The 23,652-nt window shown below is 47.9% G+C and overlaps 1 protein-coding gene across 3 annotated transcripts in view; it reads left to right on the forward strand.

The window, feature by feature from the left end:
- The first annotated feature begins 14,746 nt into the window (after nucleotides 1-14,746).
- Rbsn (rabenosyn, RAB effector) overlaps nucleotides 14,747-23,652 on the forward strand; it is a 28,805-nt gene continuing 19,899 nt past the window's right edge. The window contains exons 1-3 of one of the 3 annotated variants that reach the window (XM_020175611.2): nucleotides 14,747-14,901; nucleotides 16,823-17,125; nucleotides 21,196-21,336. In XM_020175611.2, the coding sequence (XP_020031200.2) occupies nucleotides 16,978-17,125; nucleotides 21,196-21,336 (289 nt within the window). In that variant the 5' untranslated portion in view covers nucleotides 14,747-14,901; nucleotides 16,823-16,977. Of the gene's footprint in view, nucleotides 14,902-15,001; nucleotides 15,318-15,354; nucleotides 15,512-16,822; nucleotides 17,126-21,195; nucleotides 21,337-23,652 lie in introns of those variants that run through there. The other 2 variants (XM_020175612.2, XM_074044468.1) reach the window with 2 other exon arrangements.

The following is a 23,652-nucleotide window of genomic DNA, read 5'->3' on the forward strand; positions in this document are numbered from 1 at the left end:
GTACCCAACTACCTTTCTTATTAGAGCAAAATATGCAAAGCACAATATTTATCATTTTAACCATTGGTAAGTGTGTGATTCAGTAGCATTAGATCCATCAGCAGTATTGCGTAACCAGCTCTGCTATCTACACCCCGAACTTTTGCATCATTCCTAACAAAACTGTATCTTTATTAGACAACTCTCCCTTCCTCCAGCCCCAAAATTCTTGTTGTACTTTTTGTGTCTATGAATTTAACTATTCAAGAGCTCACACATAAATGGAATCATGCAATATTCACCCTTCTGCTTCTGACCTATTTCAGCAAGCACAGTGAAAACGGTCCATCCTCAAATTCCCTTCCTTTTTATGACTGAGAAAGATTCCATTGTATATATGCACCACACTTTGCTTATCCACTCATCAGTTGATGGATATGCAGCTTGCTTCCACACTTGGCTATTGTCAGTAATGCTGCTATAAACCCAGATATTGTTTCCTCCTCCTCAGCAGTGTTAGAAATGTGGGCCCCAAAGTAACCACGTGGAGAGGAGTGATCTGGCCAAGAGATTCTTTATTGCCGGGTGGGAGAGGGAGAGAGCTGAGAGAGCTGAGAGAGGCGGGGGGGGGGGGGGGGAGCAGGGGCTTAAATACCCTTCAGTGGGACTCAGCATGATCTGGTTGGTTAGGATCTTATGGTTCATGCTGATTAGAGGTTGGGGCAGAAGGAGGATTCAAGCTAGACTTGAGGCAGGACCGTGACCCTGGAAAGCGGAAGCTTAAGGGTGCAGTAAGAACTGAAACCTATCGGCGCCATTATTGCCAACACTCCTCCCTTTTTTGTTTGTTAAGGGGGGGGGCATTGTGTTCACTCTGGCTTCTTCGAGCTGGCAAGGGGCGGCGTAGGGGAAGGGAGGGTCAGTTGGCAGATGGCATCGGGGTAGTGAGTCTCATAACGGCATACACCCAGGCTCCAAAGGTGAAAATTTCCTCTTTCCTGAATTCAATAAAGGTTCCCTGTAGCCACAGATCATAAATGGTCTCCAGCCACTCCTCTGGGCCTCATATGGCAGGTATTAGCCAGCTGTCCTCATGTAGGGAATCAAGGAACTGCAGTAGGCACCTTGTATGGGATTGAAGTGGCTCAGAGTCCAGTGTCCCAGAAGGGTTCATCGCAGGGGTCCTCCGGCTGAGCTATGAGGGGGTGATATCCCTGAAGGAGAAGCTGGTTGAGTTTGGTTAGAGATTCTGCTCACCTGCGATCTGAGAAACTGGAGTAAACAGGGTAGGAGGGTGCAGAGAGCAATGAGCGTAAGCAAAGGACCCAAGAAAGGCAGGAGCCAGGTGATGAGAGGAGAGCTCAGCAGGTCGGTTAAGGTGTTTTTACTGGGTCTCCTTAGGAGGTCCTCGGCCAGGTCTGTTAACCTGTTGACATTTTGTTCCACAATTCTGGACTCATTGACATACTAGCAACATTCCTCCTGGAGGAAGAAACAGGTGCCCCCCTTTTTCGGCCGTTAAGAGGTCCAGGGCCCTACGATTTTGGAGGGCCACCTGAGCTAGAGGGGTGAGCTGATGCTGGAGGGAGGCCAGTGAGGCCGAGGGTGATCTGTAAGCGCTTCTCAAAGTCCCTTGCTGAAATAACACTATGGCCAAGAGCTCCCCCCGCGAGACCTGCGGCGGCAAAGGAGGTTGTGAAACTTATACCCACCATGATGGGCAAGAAGGTGGCGCGCTTTGGTTGAGCGCTGAATAGGAGGGAGAATTCAGCTTCCCCATAAAGAGTAAGTTGGGGAACTATGATTACCAGTATGCAGGGCCCGGGGGTAGTTTGGGTTATGCAGGAGTGTAGGGTGTCGTGGCACCAGAAATATAGCCCCGAGGGGGACGCCAGTTGTGCTGTAACCGTGACGTTGATATGACAGGAGAGAGAAAAGTTGGACCGAGATGTCGAGAGCGGGGTATAACAGGTGTGTGTAGGAAGAGGAACTTGTGTAGAGTCAGGTGCCCATAGAGGTACCGATGGCAAGGGAGGGGCACATGAGGAGTTTCATAAGGCAGGGGGAGCCTTGATAGAAGATGAGGTGTTAATGGGAACTGCAGCCAGCAGAGGACGCTGGAGGGAGGCACAAAGAAAGCAGTCAATGACACTAATGGATGTGGTGAGGTTCATGAGTTGGAGTGAAGCCTGGAACAGTTGGAGCCAGGTAGGGGTGGAGGATTGTTGAAGGGCCTGTTGTAGGCTTTGTTCCGACTGGAGGACCTCCGAAGTCACTTCCTTTTGAGTAGCAATTGGAAGGGTGAGCTCCCTGGAAATCACAATGTGAGCTGAGGGTTTGGAGGCAGTGCACCCAGCATACAGGGCTATCAGTTCACCCCGGACCCATCTGTTGTCCCATGGGTTGGGGATGTGGGACATGATGGTCCCATTTTGTCCCCTATAAAGGGAGAATTCATTGTCTGGGCCCCTTAAATTCAGTACCTGGTAGATGTTACAGGACCAAATAGGGACATCCCCCATATTGCTGGGTATATGGTGCCCCCTTCTTGCAGTGGTCCTTAGTCTGGGAGAAGAAAGGACAATGGCATCCAAAGTTACTATCACTCCTGGGTTTGAAGGGGACTGAGAGAGGGGTCTGGCACCCCTTAGGAGGGCAGTCTCTGGTGCCCACCAGACTGGTGATAGAGGTTTGTGAGACAGTGTAGGTCTCCTGTATCCTTAAATCTCCAAAAGTACCCTCCGGCGTTGGCCTGCCCACTCATGGAGAGGAGGGTGAGAACAGCGAATAAAAAGAGAGAGTCAAGGCACATCCTTGGGGGTCGGGGAGGGAACATGGAGAGATGTGAAGTTTCAAGGGGTCTCCAGGGAAGGGGTGCAAATGAAGGCGGGGGGGTGAAGGCGAAGGGTCGCTGGGATCACTCTGCCAGTTGTCTCCAGGGGGCCGGGCTGGCTTTAGCCTGCAAATATGAATCCAAGATGTTAGTTTTCCCGGAGTCTCCTCTAATCAGGCTGCGGTAGGAGCACAGAGGATGATTTTAAGGGGCCCCTTCCATTTTGGGGTGAGGGGTTTCTTCTCAGGGAAAGGGGGAGAAAAATAGACCCAGTCCCCTGGGTTTAAAGGGAAAGAGATGAGTGCGTGAAGGGTCCGGAGATAAGGTGTCATGGTGTCACCATAATTGGGTTTGAATGAAGGAGAGAAGAGGAAAGGTGAGGTGCCCCGGGGAGGTGGTGATTCCCGGAGGCAGAGCTGGGCAACCAAACATTAACTCAAAAGGGGGTATTTGCGTGGGTTTCCGTGGGAGCACCTGTAGACGGAAGAGGGCTATTGGAAGGAGTTGAACCCAGTCTAGGTGTAGTTCTAAGGTGAGTTTGGTGAGAACCTCCTTTAGTGTACGGTTGGAGCGTTCTACCTTCCCTGATGAGGAGGGGTGGTAAGGGATGTGGAACTGCCATAGGATATTAAGGGCCTTGATAATTGTTTGGGTCACCTGGGATGTGAACTCTGGGCCATGATCTGATTGGAAGGAGGTAGGCATCCCAAATCTAGGAATGATGTGGGTTACAATAATAGATGCCACAGTTGTAGCCCTCTTATTGGAGATTGGGAAGGCCTCCACCCATCCCGAGAAAGTGTCTACCAGAACCAGAAGGTACTTGTGTCTCTTCACTCTGGGCATATTTGTAAAGTCTACCTGCCAATCCGCCCCCCGGATGTGTCCCCTGGCCTGGTGGGTAGGAAATGGGCTGGGCCTCAAAAGGGTGTGTGGGTTAGTCCTCTGACAAGTGGGACATGTGGAGGTGAGGTGTAGATAGTGGGAGTCTTCTGGGGTAAGGGGGAAGAATGAGTTTAAGAAAAGTGAGATTTTGAGTGCTAGTGTGGAAGATGGAGTGTAGATACAAAAGGAGGATGGGTCTAGGGAGTGACTCATGGGCCGGTTCAGGAGTCTGGTCCTGAGGTTGTGTGAGAGCCAGAGTGGAGTAATTCTCCCCTGCCGCCTGTCAGGCAGCCTGATCTGCCTTAGAGTTGCTCCTAATAATGGGTGATGAATATGTTTGGTGGGACCGGCAGTGGGCGATTCCAATCTTAGAAGGAGAGAGGCCCGGAGTAGGTTGGTAATGAAAGTGGAGTTGGTGACAGAGGTCCCTCTCATGGTTAAATAATCCCCTTTCTTTCCAGATAGCCGAGTGAGAGAGGAGGATGTGGAAGACACCTTTAGAATCAGTGTATAGAGTGAGAGAATGGTTGTCCACCAGCTCAAAAGCCCTTGTAACTGCAAACAGTTCAGCCCGCTGATTGGTGGTACTGGGAGGGAGGGGCTGTGCCTCGATGGTTTGGGTTAAGGATCCTATAGCATAACCCGCTCTTCGTACACCCCCCCTCTACATATGAGCTGCCATCGGTGAACCAGGTGTAGGTGGAGCCCTGTAGGGGCCCTTCCTGGATGTGTGAAGGGCAGGGGAGAAGGGCCTCCAGGGTCTCGACGCAGTAGTGGGTAGGCATGGCAGTAGAGGTGGGCAGGAGGGGGGCAGGGTTTAAGGAGCAAGCACGGAGGGTAATGGAGGAGTCATGGAGGAAGGAGACAAGAAGCAACAAGATCTGGCAAGGGGGAAGGGTTCTTAAGCCCTTATAAGTGAGAAGTTCCACCAGGTGGTGGGGGGAAACGATTGTGATTGTCCCCCTGAAAGTGAGTTTCTTTGATTCCTGAACTAAAACATAGGTCGCTGATAAGGCCCATACACAGGGGTCCCATCCCTGGACTGTGGGGTCTAGTTTTTTGGATAAACATGCTACTGGGGCAAATGTGGGACCCTTGTCTTGACCCAGAACTCCCAAGGCTAGGCCTATTATTTTCATGGCCATAGAGGGTGAATGGTTTCTGGGTATCCGGCAGGTGGAGGGCCGGGGCCTGGAGAAGTGCCTGTTGAAGGCGTCAGAAAGGGGTGTCAATAGAGGTAAGTAAAGGTTCAGAGGAATCTCCCTTAGTGGCATCATATAAGGGGGCTGCCAGGAGGGAACAGTTGGGGATCCAGACCCAGAAGTATCTGGCCAGTCCCAAAAAGGAAAGAATTTCTTCCTTCATTTTGGGAGCCAGCATTTCCCAAATGAGCTGTTTTCTGTCCAGAGTAATTGCCTTAGAGTCACGGGACAATTGAACTCCCAGGTATGTAACTGTTAATTGAGAAAGCTGGGCTTTGTGGAGAGAGGCCCGATATCCCTTGTCCTCCAGAAAGTTTAAGAGTAAAGTGGTATCGGTTTTAGAGATGTCTAGAGAAGGGCTACATAAGAGTAAATCATCTACGTATTGGAGGAGAGTGGACCTAGGGAGATGGAGGTTTTTGCAAGCGCCTGGCCAAATAGAGGAGGGCTATCCCTAAAACCCTGAGGGAGGACTGTCCAAGTGAGCTGTTGGGAGTGGTGTGTGTGTGGGTCCATCCAGGTAAAAGCAAAAATGTTCTGTGAGTCGGGGGAGAGGGGAATGGTAAAAAAGGCATCCTTGAGGTCAAGGACTGAGAAGTAAGTGGAGGAGGCAGGAACAGAAGAGAGAATGGTGTAAGGGTTAGGGACGAGGGGGTGTATGGGTTTAACAGCGTTATTAATGAGTCTAAGATCCTGGATGAGGCGGTAGGCGCCATTTGATTTTTTTTTACAGCTAGGATGCGGGAGTTGTATGGGGAGAGGGTAGGTCTGAGGAACCCCTTTTGAAGTAAATCATTAATGATTGGTTGTAGTCCCAGCAGGCTGGAAGTAGAGAGGGGGTACTGAGGCTGGCACGGAAAGTGATGGGGATCCTGTAAGAGAATCTTAATGGGAGGACAAGTGGCCAGGGAGGGAGTATTAGTGTCCCATACCTTGGGGTCCACCCTTGAGGGCAGAATCTGGCTGGTGAAATCAGAAGGGCCGGCCATAGCCATAAGGGCGAGAAGGGGAATGGGATAGAAGTTAAATGAGATGGAGGCCCGAAATTTGGTCAAAATATCTCTTCCCAGTAAAGGGGTGGGACATTGGGGCATGACTAGAAACTGGTGGGTGAAAGGATGACCCGAAAAGGAGCAGGAAAGCATGGGGGTCTTTCTGGGAAAAATAGTTTGTCCCCCTACCCCGACAGTAGGGGTTTGTGATGGGCTGGTGGCCCCCCAAAACTCTGTCAGAACCAAAAAAGTGGCACCGGTGTCCAGGAAGAGGCAGATGGGGCACCCATCAACCAGAAGGCTTACCTTGGGCTCCAGAAACGAGATGGTAGTTGCTGGGAGGGGAGTCCCAAGGCCCCTTCAATTGTCAGTTGCCAGCCCTATGAGGTCAGGACTGGAGCAAGAAGCTGACCCAGCCCCCTGCTGGGAGCCAGGGCAATCAATCACCCAATATCCAGGGGCATGGCATTTAGGACAAGGCCAGGGCGGCAGCGGCCTGGGACTAGGGCAGACATTGGCCCAGTGTCCCTCCTGTCCACATTTGAAACAAGGGCCTAATGAGCTCCTGTTTGGTGGGTGTTGACTCCCCCATTTAGTTTGAGGGTTTGGGCCTCTCATAGCCTGGGCCAACAGCTGATATTTTTGGCACTTTGCCTTTTCATCCCGGGAGTGGAACACTTTGAAGGCAGTCATCAGCACTTCAGTTTGAGGAGTGAGGGGGCCCCTATGGAGTTTTTTTTAGTTTAGCCCTAATGTCGGGGTAACTTTGGGAGAAAAAAATAAGTCATAAGGAGCCATCTACCATCTGTAGAATCTGGGTCAATGTTGGTGTATTGTTGGAGGGCCCTGGTCAATCTATCTAGGAAGGTAGAGGGGTTCTCTGTTTTGTCCTGTATGATTTCTTGGAGTTTCTCAAAATTAATGGCCTTTTGTGATGCCCGTTTTAGTCCTGCCAGGAGACAGGTGGCAAATTGATCTCAGTAAGTCCAGCCTGGGTGTTGTAGTCCCAATTGGGATCATGATCAGGCACCGCCAGGGCGCCAGTAGGGTGAGCAGGACTGGTTTGATGGACCTCATCTGCATACGTGCGAGCCTGTTCCCAAACCCTTCTACATTCCTCAGGCAAGATGGTGTTAGAATGAGATAGATATCATGGTAGGTTAGGCTGTAAGACTGGAGTAAATATTGAAATTGTTTGACATAGGCAGAAGGGTTAGTTGTGTAGGAGCCCAGGCGGGCTTCGACTTGGGAGAGATCAAGCATAGAAAAGGGGACAGGAACTCTAAAAATGCCCTCAGATCCGGCTACCTCCCAAAGGGGTGCTAGGAGGGAAGGAGGGGGAGGCTGGGCAGTGAGAGTGCGTGACCTAGTGGCAGGAGGACTGAAGGTGGGGAAGAGGGAGGAATCAGAGCGGAAGGGGAAGTGGGGGTGGACGGTGGCGTGGAAGGGGGTGAAGAAGCAGGAAGTGGAGGTGGGTTGAAAGATGGCAGGGTAGGTTGGGCAAGAGGACGATTAGGAGGATTGAGTGGAGCCTGCCGACGGTATGGAGGGGGCTCGTCAGCTGGGTCAAAGTCCGAAGAGAGGGTGGAGATTGAGGCTGAAGGCTTTAGAGCAAGGAGTACATGTTTAGGTTTGCAAGTGGTGCAGAGAGCCAGATTTAGATGGAGAAATGAGAAGGCTTGAATATATGGAATCTCCCCGCATCATCCCAATCACTCACAATAGTTATATAGATCCTGTAAGAGGTTTGGATCTAAAGACCTGAAGAGGGGCCAGTGATTTTGGTTGTCTAAAGGATAAGTGGGCCAGATTTGAGCGCAAAGCTCAAATTTGTCTGGGGTCAAACCCAAGGTGTCTAAATTATCGAGGAGGCATCTCAATGGGGAGTCAGACGGCAAAGAGGATGTAGAGGCACCCATTGTGTGGGACCTGGTCCTGTAATGGGAGAGGAGGATATTATGTACCATGGAGCGTCCTCGCATAGCACAAATACCTGACAACAGCACAAGGCCCACGAGAATCAATCGTCATTGAGTTCTACTGGCGTGCTGGGCCAAATGGCTGAGGGCTATGGGTCACCTGGGCTCAGGCTTTTTGACGAAGGGTCTGAGACCCACAACAAAATGGATCCAAGCCTGACAACTGAGGGAATCCCTCTGCCACCTGAGCCACCCAGAGATAGCCAAACAGGGGGAGTGTTTGGAAACCCTGGAGACACCAAAGGGAGAGACTGCAAAGGGAGCCCAAGAAGGGTATGTGGACTCACCAAAGAATGTCCGGTGTTGGATGCAAGCAGGGCGATTGGGAGGATGAGTCCTGGCCAGTCACGTCCTCAGTGTGGTTGTGGGGTAAGTTGGAATGGGGGTCCCACCAGGATTAGTGGGGAGCCTCCGAGTCACGGCACCAAAATGTTGGAAATGTTGGCCCCAAAGTGACCACGAGGAGAGGAGTGATCTGGCCAAGAGATTCTTTATTGCTGGGTGGGAGAGGGAGAGAGCCAAGGGAGAGAGAGAGAGAGAGAGAGAGAGAGAGAGAGAGAGAGAGAGAGAGAGAGAGATTTAAATACCCCTCAGTGGGACTCAGCATGATCTGATTGGTTAGGAGCTTATGGTTCATGCTGATTGGAGGTTGGGGCAGAAGGAGGATTCAAGCTAGACTTGAGGCAGGACCATGACCCTGGGAAATGGAAGCTTAAGGGTGCAGTAAGAACTGAAACCTATTGGTGCCATCATTGCCAACAGTCAGGGCCTTGCACTTATCAGTAAGCCTCTCCACCACATGAGCCAATTTGCCAGCCCTTTCCGTGTTGGTTAGTTTTGAGATAGGGTCTTGTTTATGCCTGGGTGGGCTGCCCCAACCCCAATCCTCCTACTTGTGTTTCCCCAACATAGCTGGAATGACAGGCAGGTGCCACCAAACCCTGCCATTTGTTGAGATGGGGTCTTACAAACTTTTTGCCTGGGCTGGCCTTGAACCACAATCCTTCCTATCTCCACCTCCCAAGTAGCTAGGATGACAGGCATGAGCCACTGTGCCTGGTCCTCTGGATTGTTTCTTCTACCTCTCCCACACACAGCTTTGCTTTGCTGTTCCTCCTGAGGCACAGGCCTCACTTCCTTCAGGTCTTTACTCCCATGTTGGCTTCTCAGTGAGGCCGCCCTGCCATCCTGTAAGGACTGTAGCTTGGCTCTCCCCCTTGGCTTACTCACTTTTCTTTTCCTACAGTATTTACCACTTTCTAACGTTACTTAATGTGTTGTTTAGTGCCCATGTTTCTCCAGGAGGATGTCAGCGCCCTTAAACAAAACAAGCACAGGTCCTTGCCCTATCTCAGTGCTCAATAAATCATTTGTTAAATGAACTTAAAGCCACAAACCTCAGTCAGTGGCCGAGTTATAGACTTTGATTTTTTTTTTCAGCGCTAGGAATCAAACCCAGGGCCTCACGCATGCCAGGCAAGAGCTCTGACGCTAAACTGCACCCTCAGCCCAAGTTGCAGTCTTCTGAATGGAGTTGAAGACCAATGGGTCAGACACGCTCATAAACTGAAATCTTTTCAGTGCCTTAAATACTTGAAATATCTCATGTGTGTGGAGTGTTTTAAATCATCAAAAAACTGAAATTGGGGTTAACTTTTCAACTGGCTGAAGCTTCACCTCTCTGGAGAGTGAGGGCAGGGGACTGTGATGTGAAGCTGCAGACAGCCAGCACCCTGAGGACCACGCTGACTTCTTCACTCTCCTCCCTGCCCTTCAGACCACTGCAGGTGTGTGCAGCCCAATTGAGGAGGTCCGTGGAAGCTGAAATATTCTCATGCACTCCACTCCGTGGGCTTGTAGTGGCTGTTTGGCCAAAGGAGGTGCCACCTATGAACTGCATGTCATAGGGTGGCCTTGAAAGCTCACATTACCCCAAGTCAGTTCCCCAATTCCTACTCTTCAGGTCTGTTCTGGCTGTCCCTCCCCCACCACTGGATTTAAGGAGTGTTGTTACTGTTTGATTCTATTCTGAGCTATCACTGACATCCCATCTGGCAGGGCCACAACTCTCAGACTTTAAGACATTTCCCTGGATAGCAGATTAGATTCTCACACCTCCCATGGTATTGTCTGACTCAGCAAGACCAACTGCCAAGACATTTCAATGACAGTTCTTTTTCCTTTGCTTAGCAAATATTTACACAGTCCTTTCTATGTGCCAGGCATTATGTTAAGACTTTCCAAATGTTTACCTATTCAGCCCTTCAAGCTAACAGGCAGGCAACTATCCTCATTTCATTTTACAGAAGAGGAGACTGAAGCTCAATTTTTGTGACATGCTTGGGATCACAACTACAAGAGACAAGGCTGGGATTTAAACCCAGGCTGACTGGTGCCAGCATCTGTGCTTATAGCCAAAGCTTTGCTCCCTCTTCACCCATCAGTCTTTTCCTCCCTGCTTCCCTCCCTCTCTTCCTCTTTTTTTTTTTTTTTTGGTGGTACCGGGGCTTGAACTCAGGGCCTTCACCTTGAGCCACTCCACCAGCCCAATTATTTTGTGAAAGGGTTTTTCTAAAATAGGGTCTCGTGAACTATTTGCCTGGGTTGGCTTTGAACCTCCATCTTCCTGGTCTCTGCCTCCTGAGTAGCTAGGATTACAGGCATGAGCCACCTGAACCCTGCTCTTCCCTTCCTTTTGAGACAGATAGGAGGGACCCATTTCTCCCTAGGGCTATGGGGGAAGAGGTAAGCACTGCTAAATACTCTTAAATTTTTTTTTTCAATAAGCATCCATTTTAATGCATATTTTTCTTTAAATAAGCTAAGATGTTAAGGCCAGGGCAATCTGATGCCCTAATTGCCTGTTGTTAGACACCTCCCTGGTGCCCAGCTGCCTTGAGCAGAGGTCTGTGAGCCAAGTAGCTGGCCAGAGTGCCTTTGTTGGGTCTGGATTCCTAAGGCAGAGTAAGTAGGCCATCCCCCACGGACAGCCCCATGAGTCCTGCACCCCGAGAAGGAGTTATAAATCTATACTCCTCCATCCTGAGAGGGAGTTATAAACCTGCATTTCTGTACCCTGAGGAAGAGATACAGGGTCTCACAAATCTACCAGGAAGAGATACAGGGTCCCACAAATCTGCCACAGGGCTGATAAACAAAATGCTCTCAATGTTTTCCACCCCCTCCCCCCCAATAAGGGGCAAACAGACCAGCTCATCTAAGGGGGCCTCCATGCAAATACATGGCCAATAGGAGAAACCCATCTGATACCCTAACCCAGAGTTAAAGCGTCTTTAAAAAGCCCTAGCCTGACCTGAGCAGGGAGTTACCTTGCTGTAGCCGTAGCCTTTTCTTCCTCTAATAAGTCCTACTTTATACACCGACTTTGGCTCAGCATTCAGCTGTCTCATGAGCCAGTTCTCTGGCCTGTGAAGGCAAGGACCCTCCGCACCGGCCTGCAACCCTTTGACACCAGCACGTGACACCTTCACGACAGCCCAGCTGCTTAGAACACCCCATAGATGCCTTGTGGAAGCTACAGGGCAACCCCGGTTGCTTGTCAACAAAGCACAACCTTGGCTCCAGATATATTATCCACAACTATTTCAAACAGCTTTTTTTCAGTACTAGGATTTGAACTCAGGGCCCTGCATTTGCTACTCTCCCTCTTGAGCCATACCGCCATCCCTCAAATAGCTTTTGCCGGACCTTTTTGCCATTACAAACCTTGGTGAACTCTTCACCACCACTTTTACGCAGACCAGCAGGGGATGGGGCTCAAGTCTCTTCTTCCTTCATTAGGTCTGTGATTGGTGCAAAAGTTTTTCATTTGCATGAAGGTCTACTATGATTGGTGCGGGCACCCTTGCCACACCCCCTTTCTGGCTATATAAGCAGTCTAGCTCACCTTTGGAATCAGGGTTGGCTGTCCTGCCTCTTGGCATTTAGGCCCAATAAGAGGCTTCTCTCCAGTGGTCTTTCCTCCTTTACTTTTGATCTTTATCAGGAGTAGAGCTGGCTAAACTGGTAACCTGAAGAGAAGACATTGGTAGTGGCAGTGCAATACTGGTGTGAAAGTGACTGAAGACTTCCAGAGAGGGGCCAGGGCAGAAACATCGGAAATGACAAGGAGCACAGGCGGTGGTATGAGAATCAGCTTAGGTTGGGTCTTTTCTGTCAAAGGATTTAATCGGTGACCACCACTGTTACAAATGTTGGTCTCACTAACTCACTTCCCATACTCTTGCTTCATGGACTTTGCTTAATATGATAAAAGTTTCTGTTAAGAACAGAATTGGCTGGGTGCTGGTGGCTCACGACTATAATCCCAGCTACTCAGGAGGATTGAGATTTGAAGCCAGCCTGGGCAAATAGGGTCTCGCAAACTATCTCAAAAAAACCCATCACAAAAAAAGCGCTGGTGGAGTGGCTCAAGGTGTAGGTTCCGAGTTCAAGTGCCATAGTACTGCAAAAACAAAAGAACAAAGGGTTGTTATTCTCAGACAAAATTCTGCTAGATGCCCTGCTTCTGGAGCTGATAACCTAAAACAGTTATTGCTTCCCTGAGCTTTTAAACTTCTTTGTCTTCAAAGCCCCCCTCCCAATGTCCTCTTTCTAATTAGCCAACCATACAAACTGTGAACCCAAAACTTGCCCAGTTCAGGGAGGGGCAGCAAGCCCAGCCTGGGAGTGCTTGCTCCTTGTCTGTGGTGCACCCTTCTGCAGAAGTAAATTCTGCCTTGCCTGTTGAGTTGTATCATGTCTTTCTTGTGACACCCAATATCTTAAAGATATTTCTAACAGTGGAAACAATGACGCAGAAGTAGAGAGAAGGCAAGAGAGGACAGAGAACCAAAGCTGAAGAAAGAAGGCTGTGAAGAGTCAGAGATGAGAAGACACAGACCCTGGTTACTGGGAGAGCCTCAAGGACCAAGGGTCCCAGAAACCTGTAGCACTAGGCACTGTTAAGGACCAAGTGCTGCAACAAACACTAGCTGCTGTAGGAGCTGAGGGTCCCAGTACCCAAGGCCCTCTAAACAGGTGCTATGACACTAACAGGTGCTGCCTGCTGCCGCCGCCCACTGTTGCTGCTAGAGGTGGAGGATTACAGTAACCGCCAAGTTCTGGGGCAACTGAGGTTAAAGCCCAAAGCAATAAAGCCCCCAGTGTGAGTGTCCCTGCTGCTAAAGCCTGGAGTAGTAGGCCCCACACTCTGTGGGCCTCTGGGTCTGCAGTGCAGCCCCTCAGCCCTGGACACTCAAGGGCTGGCACTGCCAGAGCTCCAAGAGCTTCTCCTCCCCACTCACCATTTCTACAATGGGCAGAGCAAAAGAACCCCAGGCAGCTGAGTGGTAAACATTCTCTTCCCTCTTTCTCTCTTCTTTCTTCCAATCTGATTTCCTGAGCCACTCTGTGCAGCTGCCACCTGCCTCCCCCGGACACGGCCCAGCCCAGCATCCCCATTGTGGATCCTGCAGGCCATGGTCAAGGCCCTCTGTCATCACATGTGCTTCCCATGCCAGCAGTCAGGGTGTGCCAACCTGAAACATCAAGTGCCGGTGCAGGACCACAGCAAGGGGCAGAGGCCTGGACCCTGGGGCCAGGCGCCCTTTGGAAAGACACACGTGCCATATACTTTCCCCTGATGCAATCTTACTATGATTCCTTTTTCTGTTCAGGGATTTTAATGTGATGCCGACATCTTGTGCTGCTGGGATAAGCTTACAAGAGCAAGGGGCCATGAGAAAGGCAAGGAATGAGAGAGAGACAGAGATAGAGCACCCAACGGTGGGAGGCAAGGCAGGGATGGAGAGACCCAGCTGTCTGAGAGTCTGCCACCAGCATCGGCTTGCTACAGTTTTGGCAACAAGGAGGCGTACCTTAGTATTATCCCTCTTTGTGTGGGTGAACTTTTCTACATTTCTCGAAGGACTCAGGTTCTTCCCCATAGACATGCCTTTGCATGTGCTGTGCCGCTGGCCTGGAAGGCTGTTCCTGAACATCGCGCCTATGAGTTACCGTGTCTGGAAATCCTTCTCATAGGCAAGTCCACCTGCCTCTCCTTTTGCACACAGGGCACACTTGACTTTGTTGAGCTAACGGGCCTATGAGCATCTGTGCCCCTTGCAAAGTGGAGACGCTCCTGCCTTCTCCTCGCACCCTTCATCTCTCTGCCTGGCTCACGGTTGGTGCCTGGAAGACGCTGAGCAAAGCAGGAAGTCTTGGCACTCAGGCTTCCACAGAGGAAGGGAGCGTCGGTCTGGTGCAAGGGAGACGACTCTGGGTTCGATGCATAAAAGCTCTGTGGCCTTGGGCCAGTCATCTAACCTGTCTGTGATTTAGCTTCCTCTCACGAAGTGGGAGCCATTAGTTGATGCCCGTTAGGGCTGTGTGAGGATGAGATGAATTAACACATACAAAACTCAGAATAGTAAATATTAGTTATTATTAAAATGGAAATAGTGATAGAGTTGCCCCAAGGTCTAAATAAGGAAAGTGATTTTGATAAACTGTAAAGCATATGTAAAGCATACAGGCAGGTCTTTGCCACTGTCATTCTGCAGTTGGGAGTGGGACAGATTAATATTAGAGACTCCGTGGCTGTCTCGTTCTTTGTGCACATTGGTTGAAGAACCAAAAAAAAAAAAAAACAACCCACTATGTGCCTCAGTTTCCCCGTCTGTACCATGGGAGGGGGGAACAGGAAGAACAGCGAAGCGAGACCGGGAAGGAGCAGGGGCTTTAACGCGTTGCCCGTAACGCCTCCCGCCGGACCCCACCCTTTGCTCACGGCGCATGCTCAGAAGCCGCTGGCCACCCTGCGCCAATCCAATTTGTCTCCGCCCACTTCGTGCCCTGGATCGCTCGGCGCTCGGCCGCGTCTGCCAGCCTACTTCCGGTTTCCGCGCCGCCGCAGGCGCGTCTGCCGAGCGCCGAGCAGCCGATGGGGATGGCGGTCTTGGCTCTCTGAGGGACTTGGAGGCCCAGGGCCCAGGCCGAGGACCATTGCTGGCCCTCGAGAGCTCGGCTGGGTACAGAGGGCCGGGGCGGCTTGAGGGGCGGGAGCTCGGCTCGGGCACGGGGACGCGGAAGCGTGGGGTGTGGGGTTTGTGGTTGCGGTGGGTGTGACGTGGCCTGCGGGCCGTGCGTTGCAGATGTGCGGTGAGTGCTTCGGCTGTGTTCGTCTCTGGTTGCGTGAGGTTGAGGCGTTTGTGCTCCGAGATTGCGTGGAGTGACTGGCAGCGCCTGCTGTGGTGTCTGCGCGATGGGTGATGGGTGATGACGACGTGGGGTCGTCCTTCGTGTGGCGCGTGGCCGCGGGGAGGGGGACTGTGCTCGGAGCGGCCCCGAGGCCCTCGGGAGTGCGGCTGCGGCAGTCTGGACTCGTGCACAGCGCGGGACCCGAAAGTTGTGTTTGTCTGCGTGGTTGGTGATGCGCGGAGCGTGGGTATGCGTGCAGTCTGGCTGCAGGACCCCGTGTGATGGTTGAGGGTTCCTTTAATGATGTTAAAAATGCACCCCCCAATTTCTTCATTCTTCCTCGTATGTGCGGGGTCCTGCGTTAGACCCCTGGCATGCGGCGGTGGGGAAAAGACGGCGTGTGCTGTCACCTGGCACTCGTACTCGTGACTCTAAACGGGGGTGAGCTACGGAGGAAGAGGGCATCCGGGTGGGCATAGGCCGAGGAGGAGGTGTGGCAGGGGCGTAGCGGGCTCGTGTTTGATCTGTGGCTTTCGGGGTGCGTGCATGGAGAGGAGGGGGCCGTCAGAATCCCCAAGATCGGGAGTCCTGGCTGGGGCGGGGCGGGGACAGGGAACAGGTCAGTCTCAAGCGGCTGTTTCAGCGCGTGGGGAATTGCTGGGGAGGGACTAGTGGGGCTGGTTTTTTGTGTGTAGGCACCAGATTTCCCGACTCCAGGAAACTCAGGGAACCTGGTGCCTCCTCCTGTGCTTGTTCCGATTTGTTGTTCTCTTTCAGTTTTGAAGACCAGGTGGTCCCCTCCTCAGTGGTCTTTTGAGTCCATCTAAAGCTGAGGTCATGCTGTACTGTGGCTTTTGGCCCTAGGTTCTCCCGGAGAAGTTTCTCAACTTTTGTGGGATGTTTTTTTCTGAATTCTCTTTATGGCTAGGAGTCTTTCTGAGGTGACACTGAAAATGACTTTGCCATGGTCCAAGTAAAACAAAAAATGTAACTGTTTAAGTTCCGAAATGTTAAAGCGCTAAATCCTTTTATTTTGGGAGAGAGACAACATTCATCTTGCCTTTGCTGCTTTATAAAATCTAGAATGCTCATTGCAGGTGAAAGAGCTCCACAAATACAAAACATGAAATAATTCTTTTCCAATTTATTGATTGTTCTTAGGAGACAGCGTCTCACTGTGTGGCCCAGGCTGACTTGCAGCTCCTGGACTCAAGGGGCCTCACACCTCAGCTTCCCGAGTAGCAGGTGTGCCCTCTGTTCTGGGCTGGTTGTGCTTTTTGACCACTAGTTTATAATATTCCTCCTTAAGATGAGATTTAGAGTTTTGTTTTTTCAATGACTTTTTTTCATCTTTGCATTTTTAAGTGTGTGTCTAAGTATCAAGAGCCTAATGTTTATGGTTGAATAAAAACTTCTGCTTGCTCTTAGTACTTCAGACATTTCCTCAGGGGCTAATATGGCATGAAAGTGATGAATGGGGCCATTGGAATAAACTGTTAAGTGCCTTGGTATCCCTGTTTGCTTATCTTTAGGATCTGCTTCCTGCTTCAGTGAGTTCCTAGTGTCCTGTGATGTTCTCACATCTTGGGTCTTGTGTCTTGGTCTAAGGATTTGAGAAACATTGGTTTTTGCAAACTTGTATTGAACAAACATTAAGTACCTTTGTTGAACAGTGAAAAGAACAAAGAAAATTTTTGGTTGCCGCTAATTTGCCTGAATTTATTCTTTTCTCTCTCTTCTTTCCTTTCTCAGGGCTCTTCCTGCTCCAGAGAGGAACCATCCAGAGCCATGATGCCACCTCCCCATCATCTGTGTGCCGCTTGCTTAAGCTAATGCTCCTTTGGGAGGAATCAAGCTAACTCTTGGCATGAGGCCCCTGCATTCCTGCGGTTGAGAGGGGCACAACCATGGCTTCTCTGGATGACCCAGGGGAAGTGAGGGAGGGCTTCCTCTGCCCTCTGTGCCTGAAGGATCTTCAGTCTTTCTATCAGCTTCATTCACATTATGAGGAAGAGCACTCCGGGGAAGACCGTGATGTCAAAGGGCAAATTAAAAGTAAGAGGCGGGGCTCTTGCCCATCTCATACTGTCACAAAGATTGTGTTAATTGACGAGATATTTTCACAGGCTCCTGTGGTGCCACCTGGATATGAGGATAATAGTAGTGTGAACAGATAGCTAGTGCTTGCCTTGTGCCCCTCACTCTTCAGTCTTCCTGTGTATTTATTTAATTGAATCCTCACAGCAGCTGTGTGAGCGTGAGCCCCATTTTGCTGGTGGGGATACCAGACACGGAGATTAGGTAACCTAAAGTCACACAGTGACGCACAACCTGACTTTGAATCTAGTAAGCGTAATCACCATGAGTTACTTGAACTATCTAACCTCTAAGCCTTAGACAGGAATACCTTTGTTTTGCTCCAAAAGTTTAGGCACCCATTTGTCTGTCATATATTTAAGCCTTCTTCCCATCCTTTCTTTTCCACTGACCTTACCCTCTCCCTCTGCAGCCCAGGAAAGAGAAGGTCATAGTTGAAAAGCAAAGAGGAAACAACTTAAAACGTTAAACCTTGATTTTTGAGCTGCCAAGGCCTCATTGCAGAAAGATTTTCAAAGATAATTCTGACTCTAAATAATATTTATTGTATAAATAAACCCCCAAATAAGTTGCTGCTCCTCTGGAACTCACTCTTCTACTTATTCAGCAATCTTGTTTCTCACTCCTGACAGCATTTCTGGAGGCCACAAGAGTTAAAAAGTCTGGATGCTGTGTTCGTAATATTCATTGAATGAGAAAGGAATGGACCTTGGTGTATTCCTAAGTGGACTTTGCCCTTCAAAACATGAATCTCATGCATCTTGTTGTCAAATATTTGTCACTTGAGTTCAACTCCATGTCTCACAGTACAGGAAAAAAAGTTGCTAGAAGCATTGACAGCTATAACTGTGCAAAAACATGACAGTTTCAAAATCCGAGGGCTGTAGTTATCAGTGTGCGTTTTGGCTGTAGAGACTGGAGCAGAGCTATAACTATTAGGAGGAATGAGGAAAAGTGTGCTCTATGGTTTTCAGAGTTTCTTTCACATATGTTGTCATTTCACTTGATTCTCCCAATAGCCCTTCAGAAACGTGGCTGGTGTCATTTTATAGATAGTAAGTATGATTCAGAGATAGCCAGTAACTTATCAAAAGTCACACAGGAAGTAAGTATGATTCAGAGATAGCCAGTAACTTATCAAAAGTCACACAGGAATTTGCAGAGCTAGGCCTAGAACCCAGATTTTCTGCCACCTCTGACTCTGCTGCTGCTCTTTCTGCAGGGCATCACTGAGATGAAAGACCCTATGTTCTGATCATGGCTTGCATTGTAGCTTCTAGAAAGGAGAAAAAGGAACAAAACATTCCCAAACCTGAGTATATAAGTTTACTGTGGACAACTGAAGGGTGTCCATGGTTTCCAATGAGAGAGTCCATCTTAGCATCAGCTGACATGAGTCATACACACCATGCTGTTCCTCAGACTGGTCAGGCTAGTTTGCAGACAGGTTAAAGAATGTCCTTAAATTGCTGCAACGACAGTTTTTGTTTTTATACAGAGGAAAAATGTTTAAGCTTATTTAAGCAATGATACATATGTGAATCTAAGGAGTATACATAGAGTGGAAATATTGTTCCTTATGAGAGAAACTTGAAAAGACCCTCCTCCTGAGGGGTTAGAGGTGTGGCTCAGTGGTAGGGTGCTTGCCTACCATGTGTGAGACCCTGGGTTCCATCCCCAGCACTGCACACATAAGAAAAACAGTCCTTTGGTTTTCACCTCCATTTCTGCCTTTCTACTTCAAAAGAACAAGGAGATTAAGTTAAGCATTCCTACAGTACTATGGTCATTTCTTTAATCAGAAAGGAATTCTTGTGTTGCAGTTTTTGCAGTACTGGGGCTTGAACTCAGGGCCTACAACTTGAGCCACTCCACCAGCCCTTTGTGATGAGTTTTTCTGAGATAGGGTCTCAGACTGTTTGCCGGAGCTGATTTTGAACCTCGATCATCTTTGATCTCTGCCTGCTAACCTGACTAAAAAGCAGATCACCTATTTGTTCTTTTGATCCTTTGAAAATTTACGGTATTTATATTTTTAGGCAAGTAAAAAGTGAATGCCGAAAGAGACAACCTTGGTATGAGGTTTTAGAGGCAGTGTTTAAAAGACCAGATGGACTGGCCATTCCTGAAAAATGGTCTATGGGTTTGAGCCCCAGCTTGGCTCAGCTTCAGTTTAGTCCATTTGTAATAGGTAGGAGAAGAGGATGGAGATCAGCTATAACTTGTTTTGTGTTTTAAAAAAATGTATTTATTGGTTCTTAGTTGGCCCCCTGTGAAGGGCTACATCCACTGGGTAGATTGCCAGGCAACTTTGTCTTCTAAAGTAGTTAAGTGGCATAGTCTGCCCGTTTAACTCAACACAGTTTAGTCTTGTTTGCAAAAATGAAGCGTTTGCTAACTCCAGTTTCCTGTCTGCTAGACCCTTTGTTCATATCAAGCAGTTTCCTCTCCCCCTGTTAGAAAAGACAACTTTAATGCATTTTAAAGGATGTCCTTTAGTTCTGGTATTTTTCCAGTTGGAAAAAGCCATGTCAAAGTGACTTATAGTCAGGGAATTTGCTCACTGGGTGGACTGTCCAGCAAAGGCATATTTCTAACCTTGTCATTCCTGCCTGCTAGCCCCTCCATGCCTGCAATTTGCCTAGATTTTTGAAGAACTCTGCAGGTGTTTTTAGTATTATTCTAGTGATAAAACACTAGAAAGACATGAGAACTACATGTAGTATTGTCTATTAAATGTCAAAGTAATGTCATTTTGTACTGAATCTGGTATTGTCTATTAAATCTAGTGGCAGAAAGGGATACTAGTCACCAAGATTTAAGATCAGTATTGAGAGAACAATTTAGAACTGAGAAATTTTTTTCCCTCACCAGTTAATGTCTTCAGGTTTTTGTTTTTAGTACTAGGGTTAAACTCAGGGCCTCATATTCTCTGGACAGGCTTTCTACCACTTGAGCCACTCTATCAGCCCACCTCTTCAATTTTTAACAAATGGTCCTCTCACTGCAGCACAGGTAGCAGACCCTCTGTTTTGCAGAGTCATTGTTTGTAAATCGACACAGGCTGAGAGCTGGGGCTGTCATTTCAAACATGAGACATCTACTTCCAGTTGTGCTGCCTATGAGAGCTGTGTGATCTTGGGTGAAGCAAGTTTCTCTATTTGATGTCATTTCTTCTTTTGTAAGTAGGGCTGTCCCCTGCCTTACATAGTGTGAGCATGAAGTGGCATAATGTACTCAAGAACATTTTGCCTTGTGCCTAGGACTTACAAGGGCTAAACTCAGAAAATACTTGTTTCCCTTACTGTTAGGTTGTTCATGCTCTATCCATTTCTTGAAGCTTTTTGTAAATATGCTCACGTCAGCTTTCAGTAAGTCCATGGCAGAAGTGGGGAGAGAAGAATGCTATGTCCTTAAGAAACATCTCAGCCCAGAGATGTTGGTTTGGCTGTATCCCATCCTGGAGGTAAATGAGAATTGTTAACTCCTGAGTTCCTAGAGTAAATGAATTAGTACTGTAGAATCTGATTAAAGAAAAGACTTTAGAGCCTGGGGGTGCAGCTCAGTAGTAGGCGGCTTGCCTAGCAAGCATGAGGCCCTGGGTTCTATCTTAAGCATCACGAGAAAAAAAAAAAAAAACACTTATTTAACTGAGATAAAGTTTTATACAGTTCAGATAGAAGTTTTGAAAAATATAACCACCATCCCAATTAAGACCTAGGAAAAAATACGTCCATCATTCAGGTTCCCTCATTAAATTTGATTTTATTGTTTCTACTTAATTGGGCTTTTAAATTTGGCAATAAGCAATAATTTAGCATTTATGTTGGCCATGTAAGCCAACTGATACTGGTGTGCTGTGTTATTTGTAATACGGTGTTTCTGTATTTATTGCTGCATTTGTTTTGGGATCCAAATACTTGCGCATTTTTAGATAAGGTTCATTTTTTCGTCAAATTTGAGATTTCCTTTGACTCTTTACTTGGTGCTCTTCATGGGTTCATTGTGGTGTTTATTCCTTTTTTAAGGTCTTGTCCAGAAAGCTAAGAAAGCAAAGAACAAGTTGTTGAAACGAGAAGGAGATGATCGAGCAGACTCAGGGACCCAAGGATATGAATCTTTCAGCTATGGAGGTGTTGATCCTTACATGTGGGAACCCCAGGAACTTGGTAAGAAAATGCATTCGTTCATTCAGCAGTGGTTATTGAACATCTATTGTAGTCTGCATATTTCAAGATTTTGTTAAGGAGGTATCAGTACACCATAAGGGTTAAGCTTCTCATGGATCTTATAACTCTACTGGGAGAAAACGGGAAAAATGAGTCGAGATCAACTTTGTTAGGCACGGCATTAAGTACTTGGCCTCATTGAATTCTCACTGCACCCCTTGGGAACCTGCTGAGGATCAAACAGCTGCAGAAGTGGGTGTGATTTTGGGCCTCTGAGGTTAGCCCAGGCACAGACTCCATTGGCAGTCACACAGGACATGACCTGCCTAGTAAGAGCCACTAGTTTCTGAAGCTTATTTCTTTTTGAATCTTACTTTTCGGAGGTACATAATTACGGTACCATTACTTACTTTCAAGTTGGTCAGCTTTTAGGGGTGATGAGAACTTCTAAAATTTCTTCCGATGGTTGTTTACAATAATATACCAAAACCTGTTGAGTTTGTGCACTTTAAATGATGAATTGTATGTATGTGAATTATATCTCAATAAAGCTATTACCAAGCCGTACACACTCAGTTGACTAATTTACATGTCCTTTAACTGTTGAATGACAAAGTCACTAGTACAGTTTTTGGGGAGTGCTGGACCCAAAAACTCAGATATGCTAAGCATTGAGTTTCACCCCAGCACAATGAAATATTTTTTGTCCATGAAATTGAAAAATAACGACTCCTTCAGGGTACTTTCTTTTACTTTCATATTCATGCTCTCATTTGCCTCTCATTCTGTGAAGTACAACGATAGTGATGCTCATTTCCATTTATAGACAAAGACTGAGGTGTTAAGGAGGGAATCCCTTACCCAGGATCTTCTGTCTTGATGGTGACACTATAGAAAGTGTCTTTTTAATAAAGAAACTCTTATAACTGTGCTGTCCACTTCAGTAGCCACTAGCCATGTGACTATTTAAATTTAAGTAAATTAAGTCATTTTTCAACCACACATTAGCCATTTTTTTTGTTTGTTTGTTTTATTATTCATATGTGCATACAAGGCTTGGGTCATTTCTCCCCCCTGCCCCCACCCCCTTCCTTACCACCCACTCCGCCCCCTCTCTTTCTCCCCCACCCCCTCAATACCCAGCAGAAACTATTTTGCCCTTATTTCTAGTTTTGTTGTAGAGCGAGTATGAGCCATAGTAGGAAGGAACAAGGGTTTTTGCTGGTTGAGATAAGGATAGCTATAACAGGGAGTTGACTCACATTGATTTCCTGTGCATGTGTGTTACCTTCTAGGTTAATTCTTTTTGATCTAACCTTTTCTCTAGTTCCTGGTCCCCTTTTCCTATTGACCTCAGTTGCTTTTAAGGTATCTGCTTTAGTTTCTCTGCATTAAGGGCAACAAATGCTAGCTAATTTTTTAGGTGTCTTACCTATCCTCACCCCTCCCCTGTGTGCTCTCGCTTTTATCATGTGCTCATAGTCCAATCCCCTTGTTGTGTTTGCCCTTGATCTAATGTCCACATATGAGGGAGAACATATGATTTTTGGTCTTTTGGGCCAGGCTAACCTCACTCAGAATGATGTTCTCCAATTCCATCCATTTACCAGCGAATGATAACATTTCGTCCTTCATGGACATTAGCCATATTTCAACTATTCAATGTTCATATATGTCCAGTGGCTACCATATTGGAGAATTGAAGGGGGCACTGTTTCTCACGCTCCCTCCCTTGCTAGAATGAGGTTTTTTTCTCTCGCTCCTTGGTTGTTACTTGACCTAACTGAGCTTAACTGGGGGGTGACTGGAGATTCAGAAAAGATACAGGATAGACAGGAAGAAATTTGGGGTCAGGTGTGTTGTACGCTCGACTGGAAACACACAACCCTCATTGCTTCTTTTCTCTGTCTTGATTCTTTAAGGCCTTACTCCTTTGTAGTTCTTTAAAACTGAAGTCATCTCGAGCTCCTCATTTCTCTTGACTATGATTTATGTGGAACGGATGCATTGTTTTTTAAGTAAAACGTATCATGTAGGTTGTCGGAAAACCTCTTTCCTTAGGCTTGCACTGTCTCTTGTTTGCTCTTAGCTTATTTTTAGCTTAATTGCTCTTAAAGTCTTTTGCCCCCAGGCTTGCACCTTTTCTTTAGCAGTCTCTCTTTAGCTCTCTGAAAGCCTCTTCAAACTTGCAAACCAGCAGCACCTAAAAACTGTATATGCATAACTCTTAAAGTCTTGGTCCTTAGACATGCACTGTCCCATGTTCTCTTTGGCTTTTCTTTAGCCTTAGCTTTCCTAAAGCCTACGTATGAAGTT

Source organism: Castor canadensis, chromosome 10 (genome assembly GCF_047511655.1).
Source record: "Castor canadensis chromosome 10, mCasCan1.hap1v2, whole genome shotgun sequence".
NCBI lineage: Eukaryota > Metazoa > Chordata > Mammalia > Rodentia > Castoridae > Castor > Castor canadensis.